The following is an 11,040-nucleotide window of genomic DNA, read 5'->3' as shown; positions in this document are numbered from 1 at the left end:
AAAGAGTAGTTGAAAGAGTATGAGACCCAAAAATGATCTAAATGACTAAACGTCTGAAATAGCACAAAATTTATGGTTCATTGGACTCGATTTCTCGGTTTATGATACTTTTTAATTCTAAGCTTGGTTCAAACTGGTAAAAACCACGACCACATCAAAGATTAGATAGGATAATTAGACACGCACACGCATTAAAACCGGTTAATTAAAAACGCAAGTAATAAAGTAACTGAGACATGAAACAGTGAAGTACTGATTCCTTCCAGTTCAACACGTAGTCAATGTCTTTCTAATGTTCTTACCAACTTCTAACAAAAACAACATTTTCAATCACCACAATTAGCTCGGTCCGTAGGCATCATGTACCTCCATAACATTATTTTGTTAAATACGCTTGTAATCAGACGGTTTTTGTTGACCATTTAGCTCATGTATGACCTGGGACAAACCAGACTGCGGATCTTGAAGCTCAACGAAAGAACCATGATGCACACAAACAAGGAGTACAGCAAGCTTCGCGAAACAGAAGAGTTGGGCTTCCGGTCATGAGAATTTACTGAATCGGCCTCACTTTGCTCCAACCCGAATGAGAGAATAATGTCGAGATGACCATTTTTGCCCAATGACCAGTCCAGCTTGCTTCCTGTGAAAGTAATATCTCTTATTCTGATCATGCCTGTTGTAACACGGACCGAGGTAGAAGCTTGTGAAGCAGCAGCCAAATACTTCGCAGATGCAAATGTGGGTGGAGCTGATATGTTTCCCAACATGTAACTTGCCCTTTGAAGAAATGGGTATGCAAAATCTGCAAACAAAGTAGACAATGTACTAAATCAGTAGATGTGTCGAAACAGGTGAGCTAACTAATATATGCCACGTGGCATCTGATTTGACATTTAATAACTATTTGGAAATATAACAGTACAAGCAAAGATCCTTTTTTCAAACTTGTAGATAATATATATATTTTCACAATAACATTTTGTAGCATGCATATATGGAAGCTAAGCTAGCATAGGATTAACCAGTGTCACATCAGCAATTTACAGGTAAAATACTAGAATCGGTTGAAATGATGTTGTTTGCTAAAAAAAGTATATTTGCTTTGTTCCAGTTTTATGCAGTGTGCCCTTAAATATTTAGTGCGTTACAGAAAAATCATATTATACTGGCAATAATCAGATCTTTAGAATAAAACAATTTATGAAGTTTTACGCATTGGCGATGCACTTTCGGCCTTTTAATGAAAAAACATAACAAGAATCGACAAGTCATGTGTAAACAAATCAAAATCACCACCTCTAGAAGAAACAAGAATTCTACTTTACCTGTTGACAAATCCGCATCCTCTTGAGTTGAAGACGGGACAATGTTGTTATTCTGTCCTTGTTGGCTTGTTTCATAAGTCTCCTGAGTTCCTTCCATGTTACCTTCTGCTGGATCTGGATGCTTTTGGTTTGAAGTGGAAGCAAAATCACTGTTTTGCACTCCAAAAAATTCCTGGCTAACTTCACTCAGTTTATGAGTTTCATCATTTGGATTCTAATAATTGAAATACAGAATCAAGTTAGTTTTAACATATGATTAAAACCAAATAAGAGAAGAAACTGAAGTGTGATGGTGTGTTTACCTTGAGAATATTCTCGTTATCTAATAAATCAAAACTGTATTCCAAGTTATCCATTGGTGGCATAAGATACGATGAATACTCATCAAACATGTCAAGGCCAGGTTCTGTCTTAACTTCATCAAACATGTCAACGCCGGGTTCTGTCTTGACTTCATTTTTGAGGTCATCGGCTTCAAGGAATGAATTTCCATCAAATTTGAAGTCACCGGTAGAAGCATCAAAGAATGGTTCATCCAGCAGGTAATCCACATCAAAATCTTCAGTATTGTTTTCTTCATTAATGTATTCATGTTTTACGGATGTGGGGTCCAACTCGTTCTGTACTGGCAAATCAAACAGCTTTGGTTTGTCTTCTTGGTCAGCCTGAGGTGGATCCTCAGCCTCACCAACCAAGAAGTTTTGTTGGTCATCAACCACTTCTGTGGATACATCACCACTGCTGACATCATCGCCTTGATGGTATTCCAACTGAAGAGGATGCTGTTCCTCTGGTATTTCTGAACCAAGAATCTGATCCAAAACACAAGAACTATGAATACATAAGATAATACACATAATCAAAACTGATAACAATTTTGGAAACATGTTTTGTTTTGGTGATAACATCAATTATTTATTTACATACACAGATCAAGTGGCCTTTGGTGTTAACATTCAATCTATTCTTTTGAGTACTAGCCTTTAAAATCTACTACAACATAAGCTAGTTTGCTAATAGTATGACATACTAATGTCATAGTTATATACGTAAGTTAAATAAGCCAGCGCTAACTTCAAATAAAGAAACAGAAGACAGAAATCAATAGATTTGTCAAACCTAAGCAGTTAACTAAATTTTAAAATTAAGGTAAGATTAAATGAAGGCATGTTATAAAAGATGACAGCTACCAGCTATGAAAATATTCAAACCTGCTCAAGGTCATCTGCATCTAGATACGCATCATCATCAACAGGCAATTCCTCAGCAAACTCTTGTTTGGGTACCATTGCCAGCTCATCATCTTCCCATTCCTCATCAACAAATGGTGCCCCATACTGTTCACCATTTTTGGGCCCGGAACCACTCTTCCGGAAGATTCTACAAAGAACAAATCCATCCTGCAAATGCAAATCCCCAAAAGTTAAGGTATCTGCAACCATATGCTATGCAGTATGCATGCATATTTACGTTATAATAGAGTAAATAATCCTCTCACCTGGACAATTCCAGCTTTTTCCAACTCCTGATCAATGAGCCTGTACTCATGCATAACCCAGTTTGTTCTCTCGCCCTTTGGTGCCCGACCAATATGATAAACCAAAGTTTTCTTCATGCCAACCAGTTGGGACCTATGGTAAACAGCCCGGTCTTTCCCAGTAGTTTTCCAGTACCCCCGATCAGTTGCTCGATTAGTACGCGATCCATTCCCATACTTCTTATCCAGAACACTAAAAAAGTACCATTCAAGGTCTCTGGTTTTGAGCCTGGACAAACCTGCACACCAAAGTTGACCAAATAATAGAATCATCAGGCCAGATTCTACAAAGTTAAAAAAACACACTATGTTTAACACAAAAAAAAAATCAAAGCAATTTCAAAATTGTTGGCCAGACGTATAGGGTGACATATAAGTTCCTTTTGAAGAATATTAAAGATATACTAAGTATCGCCGCTTAGATTCACATAAACTCAATCCATATCTTCAAGATCATTCCTAGATTCATAACTTCTTTTGATTCTAAAACATATAACTAATAAAAAACTCATATATAATTAACACAAAACTCATAAAATTAATAAAAAAATCTCATATATAATTAACACAAAACTCATAAAATTTTAAAGAATAAAATTCATACAATAAACACAAAATTGATATAAAATTAACACAAAATTCATAAAAATAACACAAATTCATACGAGTGACAAAATCCATAAAAGTAACTGGATAATTGAGTAGCCATCAGACCAACGATTAAGATCTCGGTACAAAACAATTCAAAGCATTTTTCAAACCACTGACCAGACGTATATTATGACATATAAGTTCTTTTCGAAGAATATTCCGCTTAGGTTCACATGAACTCCATCCATATCTTCAAGATCATTCCTAGATTCATAACCTTTTTTGGTTCTAAAACATATAATTAATTAACACAAAATTCATATAACTAACAAATTACTCCTATAATTAACACAAATTCATACAATCAACCAAAAATTACAAAATTGATATAACTAACACAAAATCCAAACAATTAACAAAATATTCATATAATTAACACAAAAAATTCATATAATCAACAAAATTAATATAATTAACACAAAATTGATATAATTAACACCAAATTCACATAATTAACAGAAAATTCATAACAATAACTGACTAATTGAGTAACAAAGCATCAGATCAACAATTAAGATCCCACAATTAACACAAAATTCAACTGAATTGACCTGGAAGATCCCAAGGCTCGACTTTGTACACGTCGACATCCGAAATCGCGTCAAACCTGAACGGCTTGCCGCAAATCTTCCTTCTCAAGTAGTAGCGTACGAGTTCTTCATCCGTCGGGTGAAATCGAAAGCCAGGAGCCAGTGAAGATGCCGTAGCTGGTGCAGAATCAACCATTACCGCCATTAATTAAACAAGTGTGTGTGTTGTTTGATTAGATGATATTAGGGTTTCATGGATTGTATTGTAATTTGTAAATGTAAATAAGAGGCTTATTATTATTATTATTATTATTATTATTATTATTATTATTATTATTATTATATAAAAAGTGGTTAAATAAATGGATGGATGCTTCCTAGAAGGAAAGATGGACTTTGATCAAACCTAACTCTAAACTAAACAAACCTTTTTTTGTTTTCTAATATCACTTTTAATTCCTTATATTATTATTCTTATTATAATGTGTAGATGTATCATATATATGTGTTTGTATGTGCTACCAAAATTTTAAATTCTTTTAAAGAAAAATTTGTTGGATAAAGATTTTTACATGTGTTTGTTAGGTTTAGATAACATAAATATATTTTACAATATAACAAACTAGTAATTTATTTATGTTTTCTTATCTTTCTTTGTTTTTTACGTGTGTTGCTTTAGTTGATGTGTAATATGATTCCTTTTAAGTAAGTGCTCTCGTAAATGTTTTTCGATGATGGTGTGTTTTCTTATCATATTCGTGTTTCCAGCACTAGTGACTCGGTTGATGTTAATGATTTATGCTTGGTTTTTTTATTGACTGTTGTGATTTATGATAGTTTTGGATTGTGTGATTATGCTATTGATGTCAGATAATTAATGTTGAAAGATAACTATATGATGGATCGTTTTTCGTAGGGCTTTTAAATACACCAATATAATTGTCTTATAGAGAGCTAGAATCATTTTGAAGACAGATGTGGCGTGTAGTGTAACACGATGGTACATGTGGTGGTGATTATGGTGGTCACGAAATCTATGGTAGTGACTAGTGATGATAGACAGCGATTGTTGGTGGTTGTTTCGATTACATTCAACTGTCGAGGAAGCTCTAATAGTAAGTTTAAGATGTTACAATCGAAGTGGATAATATGTCTAAATTTATTAGCCCACAAATAGTTGAAACTTGAAAGAGTGGTTAAGCTTCCCAAAATTTCGAATATTCTAAAGTAAACTATATTATAATATGACATATAATGTTTTAAACCAAGTGTTCATATTGTTACTTTATTCTTAACTTGTAAACATGTATTTGAGGTGGTAGGTTCCATGCTTCACATCCACGGCTCCCTTTTACTTTATTTTTTTCTTTTTTAATATTTTTACTATCAAGTGTGTATAATTTGTAAAGGTAAAGTAGAGAATAGACCAACCAAAGAACCAATACTGCTTTATGAACTAAACGAGACTTAAGAATTAAGATATACTAAAATCCTAAAATTCAAGGTTTTAAATATCAAATTCTATTGGATTTTAAATCCGGATAACAAAATAATTATTTTAGAAACATAGAGAAGACCGAAAGAGTTCAAATGTATAGAAAAGATAAAAAATAAATGTAAACAAGTTCAGAATATTAATCACTTTTTTCATCACTATCAATATATCATCTAGGCGTGTACACATATACGACGTATATGTATTTGTTATTTAGTTAGTGTTGACTTTCTTGTAAATATAATCATTTGTTTAACTTAATACTAATTGACATATAAGATGGTGAATTGATAGCCCACTTTCTTATTTGAATCTTGTTTCCTCTTTTTCTAATTTGGTCCAAACAGTTTAACCTGGTTTAAGTAAAATCAAACCATTTGTTAAAAATAGCCTAACTGATTTGAAAACTGCTAAAATTTAAAATTTCATATATTCGACTAGACATGTTCCTTTCAATTGATATGGTTGCAAGTTGATTGAACCTATATTGGTTATAGTAAAAGTTAAATAAAGATGTAAAAACTAAATTTAACATTTGATATGTAAGTTGACAAATAAGTAATTAATTACCTTGATACTTTTGAACGCAAAACTAGATTAATGAAAATGAGTGAAGTATACGACTTCCCATTAGACACATGTGTCGCAGTTCATATATATCTCTTTTGGATTAACTTTTTTGTGTTAGTCTTCAATGTAGGCAATCTTTTTTTATCTAACTATATTATTAAAGCAATAGACTTTATGTTAAAATTCTCCATTCCTATTGGTTGGTTATTATACTTTTCATGTATATCAATGGTTTCTCTAATTTTCATCTTAATAAAATAAATCAATAATATATTAAAATAAGATTCATCAATGTTATTAAAGTATTCTTTTTCATCTTTTATTTAATGTTTAATTTTTTCATTTTGAATATTCTAATTAATGTAATATTTTATAGTCGTAGTAATAGTTTCGAAAACCAAATATTCAAAATTTCATTTTGAATATTTTATTATTTTTGGTTGATTTCCTTCACAACCTTTGTTAATTTAGATAATATATAATATAAAATTTAGATAATTATTTGATATTTCATTAATAGAAGAGATTACGGATAATATATATATATATATATATATATATAATATAGAGAGATTACCGATTTAACGTTGGTATATTTGTTAAAATATTATATTTATTTAAATATATCAAATTCATAAAATTGTAAAGGTTTGTACCATTCATGTTAAATTTAGAAAAGACTGACCCATTTGATTAAGGAAATGGTTTAATTACGGAATTTCTAAATTTGAACTAATTATTGTAAATTCTTTGATTTGATTATTTGTTATGATTAACAATCATTAATTTTTACTATCATTACGGATGTTGACCCATTGACTTATTATTGTTTACCAATTGAGTTACAAATCCAATGTTTAAAAGTTGTATCAGTCAATCGAGACATTAATCATTATTTTACATAAATATAAAATTAGAACCAATAACTTTTACATAAATATAAAGATGGAACCAATATTATATATATATATATATGTGGATGAATATCATTATAGAACTCTTAAATAATTTAAGAACTTGAAGGAACTCTTAATAACTAACGTTTTTTATAAAAAATTTTGTATATTCATGTTATTTGAGTGTAATTTATCAGTTTTTATATCTATCTTTACGATTACAGTTATGAATATTAGTTTTTTAGACATATTTAAATTTTTGTTTACACATATGTAAATTTGTTATTACATAAATTTTACACATATGTAAACTTGTGATTTACATATGTAATGAAAAATTTATTTTAGAAATATAATAAAACTACTCTCTGACAATAGTAATATATAAAAAAATTTCAAAAAAATAGTTGGTTGTTATGAGTTCTCAAAGTTCTTAAGTTTTTTGGAGTTCTGTAATGAAACTAACCCATATACATATATATATATATATATATATATATATATATATCAATTTCAATATTCAAATCATTAATGTCTCAATTGATTAAATATTTGATTAACCATCCTTAAGATTTACTATAAAAACAAATGTTGACCTATTGACTGATTTAAATAATTGGTGCTGGTTTTAAATATTCTAATTGATTATATTGGATTTGATAATTAGTGTTCCATTGTATTCAAATTCTGTTAATGTAAATAAATAAAAACAAAATTAGTAACTTTTATTTTCACACCTTATATGAATTACATTACATAATATATGGTGTTATAATTGATGATTAATTATATTATTGTAAATAAATTAATTAGTAACTTATATTTTTACATTAATAAGTTTATTTCGGTATGTTTAAATATAGTCAACATTTAAATTTAAATTAAATAATATTACATTTATACTAATCTAATTATGTAACATTGCATTTTAGAGAATTCAAAATTTGAAAATCCATTAATTACGATTTCCCATCTATTCATTCTTACTATAACTTTTTTGAAAAATTTTGAAATTTCCTTAATTTTTGTTTCTAATCAATTACCTGTATACCTTCCTTCTATAATTTAGTCTTCCCTAATTTTTTTCGCATAAATACGTACATTTGATAGGGTAATTCTTACACCATCAAACCCTCTTTAGCAAAAACGATTAGCTTTGTGTCAAGGTTTTTATTTTGTGTTGTTTTTGTAGCGTCCATTCATACGGTAATTCTTACACTAACAAATCCCTAACCATTTTAATCTCTCTCTCTCTCTGCTTATTCCTTAACCGTCTCCTATATTCCGGTAATGGCCAATTTTGTTATACGTTTTTCCGGTAAGGTTCTATTGTTTCCGTTAAGATTTCCGGTAATATTTTATATTTATTTTAATTGCTATATAATTTTTTTTATAGTCTCTTTAGGCTGTAATGAAAATCCAATATTAAATTAATACGTTGAAGTTATTACAGTTTTCCGGTAAGGTTTTATATTTATTTTAATTTTTATATTACTTTGTTATAATATCTTTAGATTCTATATCAAAATCCAAGATTAAACTGATAATTTTCCATTTTTGTTTGTATTTATATTAATATTTATATGATTTTTTCTTATAATATTTTTAGGTTATATATCAAAATTGTAAGGCCCCGTTACCGGTAGCCCTACTTTCGTGTTGGATTTACTCATAAACGCAGTTCTAAATATCAGAGTTAATTAAAACATTCGCGGAATATAAAAGCTTTCATAAAACATTTCATAACAAAACACGTCTTGTCTTAAAACATCATTTTGTCTTTCAAAATGAACGAAACATTAAACTTAAACGTCTTGAGTCTTCCGATGCCAGCCTCTTATTCAGTGCCACGTGTATCCTCAAGCGAGCTGCATCATCCTACTCACCTGCGTGCATACTAAAAGTCAGCTACGCTGAGTGAGTTCTAGTTAATCATACACTATACAATACACATAAACTTATATTCTTTCATTCATACTTTCATACTTTCTTTTGTATTAACTTACTTTCATATCTTACGTTATAAAGAGCATTACGCCCTACATTCCTCGAGTATTATTAGGGCTCGGTACCCTCCTTCCTCGAGTATTATTAGGGCTCGGTACCCTCCTTCCTCGAGTATTATTAGGGCTCGGTACCCTCTTTCCTCGAATATTAGTAGGGTTCGGTTCCCTAGTTCTCGAATATTAGTAGGATTCGATTCCCTCTTCGTTACCATACAACCATACATCATACCTCGAGTATTATTAGGGCTCGGTACCCTCTTACCTCGAATATTAGTAGGGTTCGGTTCCCTAGTTCTCGAATATTAGTAGGGTTCGATTCCCTCTTCGTTACCATACAACCATACATCATACCTCGAGTATTATTATGGCCTGGTACCCTATTCGTAACCATACAACCATCATTTCCTTCTTTTATTAACTTTATCACATTCATACACATAAGCATACATATCATACTTACCTTATACTTAGCGTTACAACCTGACAGTACGTGCAATATCCGAAGATCGTTCACGTACCGTCAAGCCATCATTCATACATATCACATTATTCACATAAGGCATACACTTATCTCTTAGGATAAGCGTATTAACAAACATATCGAGTATGCACACAGCCCCGAAAACATAACACATAAATGGGGCTAGAAACTCACCTGAATCCTGTTACGCTCTCCGTTAATAGTTATCCCTTTCTTCAGTTGTGCACGGCTGACTGTATAACAAGTATACGTATCAATTAACTACTACTACTCATGTTGTATTTCTATCTTTATATGACCCACAACGAACGGGGGTCCGGGGGCAGCGCCCCTGGCAGCGGGGTCTAGGGGCGGCAGCCCCTAGCAAGGTCCAAGGGGCAGAGCCCCTGGCTGGGGTCGAGCTGCCAGGTCAGCTTGGAAAAATTTTATTTCCATTAACTGTTTTAACAAATTTTTCATTAGGTTTTTAATCTATTTTCTAAGTGAACTTAACTTTAGGCGAAGTTAAACCTTAAGCGAACTTAGCTTTAGGCGAAGTTATCAGTTAGGCGAACTTGGCCTTAGGCGAAGTTATCAGTTAGGCGAACTTGGCCGTGGGCGAAGTTATCAATTAGGCGAACTTGGCCTTAGGCGAAGTTATCAATTAGGCGAACTTGGCCTTAGGCGAAGTTATCAATTAGGCGAACTTGGCCGTAGGCGAAGTTATCAATTAGGCGAACTTGGCCTTAGGCGAAGTTACCAGTTAGGCAAACTTGGCCGTAGGCGAAGTTAAGCTTTGAAGGCGAAGTTAAGCTTTGAAGGCGAAGTTATCAGTTTGCAGGCGAAGTTGCCCAGTTCGCAGGCGAAGTTGCCTAGTTCAGCTACGGGTTTGGTTTTTATCAAGCATTTTGGCGATTTTAATACCCTTGTTATGGTTCGACATCACCCACTAACGTTCCCTAACCATTTTCGGTCGTATATATATCCCGTATATACTATAAAGCTTGGATCTTTAAGCTTAAGGACATTCAAAAGGCTAAACGTTCAATAAAACGTAAACTTTAAAGGTCAAGAACATACCTTTTATACGTTCGGTGTGGTCGCGGTTTGCTTGGTTATCTCGTATATTGAAGATCTAATAATGGTCGGCTTGATTCTTGGTCTCGGATGTCTCTCTCTCTCTCTCGGCCGAATATGGTGTAGTGTATGTGTGTGTTTTTGAGTGTGTAGAGATTATGATGGAAATGAAATGAGGGTTTAGGGTTTTAGGTTGGTTTAGGGGATATTTATATCCCTTAAAGCCCATGGACCTAAGGCCCATTCTCATTTAACCCATCTTAATTAATCTAAGCCCATGATCCATTCTTTACTCGACATTAATTAATTAATAACGCGAAATCACTAAACGTAACTTTCTTTGTTTAACATTATAAATTTTAGGATGTTACAAAAATCGAAGATTCAATGGAGATCTTCACTATTTCGTTTTTTCCGCTAACGCGATTCAAATTTTCCGGTTGTAAGTTATAACATCAATTTTAAATTTTTTAACATGATTCAAATCTTC

General features: G+C 31.8%; 1 protein-coding gene across 3 annotated transcripts; it reads right to left on the bottom strand.

The window, feature by feature from the left end:
• Window positions 1–240: 240 nt before the first annotated feature.
• LOC143632843 (NAC domain-containing protein 53-like) lies at window positions 241–4,285 on the bottom strand. Of its 3 annotated transcripts, none has more exons than XM_077101268.1 (7): window positions 4,068–4,285; window positions 2,827–3,104; window positions 2,540–2,728; window positions 1,745–2,140; window positions 1,631–1,708; window positions 1,329–1,542; window positions 241–805 (listed from the first exon to the last, which is right to left on the bottom strand). In XM_077101268.1, exons 1-7 carry the CDS (start codon window positions 4,249–4,251, stop codon window positions 423–425), a joined length of 1,722 nt encoding a protein of 573 aa, XP_076957383.1. In that variant the 5' UTR covers window positions 4,252–4,285; the 3' UTR covers window positions 241–422. The 3 variants fall into 3 exon arrangements, with proteins under 3 accessions (XP_076957383.1, XP_076957382.1, XP_076957381.1); XM_077101267.1 differs by having other exon boundaries at window positions 1,631–1,741; window positions 1,778–2,140; XM_077101266.1 differs by having other exon boundaries at window positions 1,631–2,140.
• Window positions 4,286–11,040: the final 6,755 nt, after the last annotated feature.

Source organism: Bidens hawaiensis, unplaced genomic scaffold (genome assembly GCF_021521415.1).
Source record: "Bidens hawaiensis isolate Kalapana, Puna unplaced genomic scaffold, B.hawaiensis_p1.1 tig00006534_1, whole genome shotgun sequence".
Lineage (NCBI taxonomy): Eukaryota > Viridiplantae > Streptophyta > Magnoliopsida > Asterales > Asteraceae > Bidens > Bidens hawaiensis.
The sequence above is the reverse complement of the archived record's forward strand: the minus strand, read 5'-3'. Positions and strand labels throughout refer to the sequence as shown.

What these genes read in the sequence shown, in the direction of transcription:
- LOC143632843 (XM_077101266.1), bottom strand. Translation starts at nt 4,251, where the DNA reads ATGGCGGTAATGGTTGATTCTGCACCAGCTACGGCATCTTCACTGGCT. An exon ending in AAAAAGCTGGAATTGTCCAG is followed by an intron (nt 2,729 to 2,826) that starts GTGAGAGGATTA and finishes TTGCATTTGCAG; the next exon opens with GATGGATTTGTTCTTTGTAG. An exon ending in ATGCAGATGACCTTGAGCAG is followed by an intron (nt 2,141 to 2,539) that starts GTTTGAATATTT and finishes GTTTTGGATCAG; the next exon opens with ATTCTTGGTTCAGAAATACC.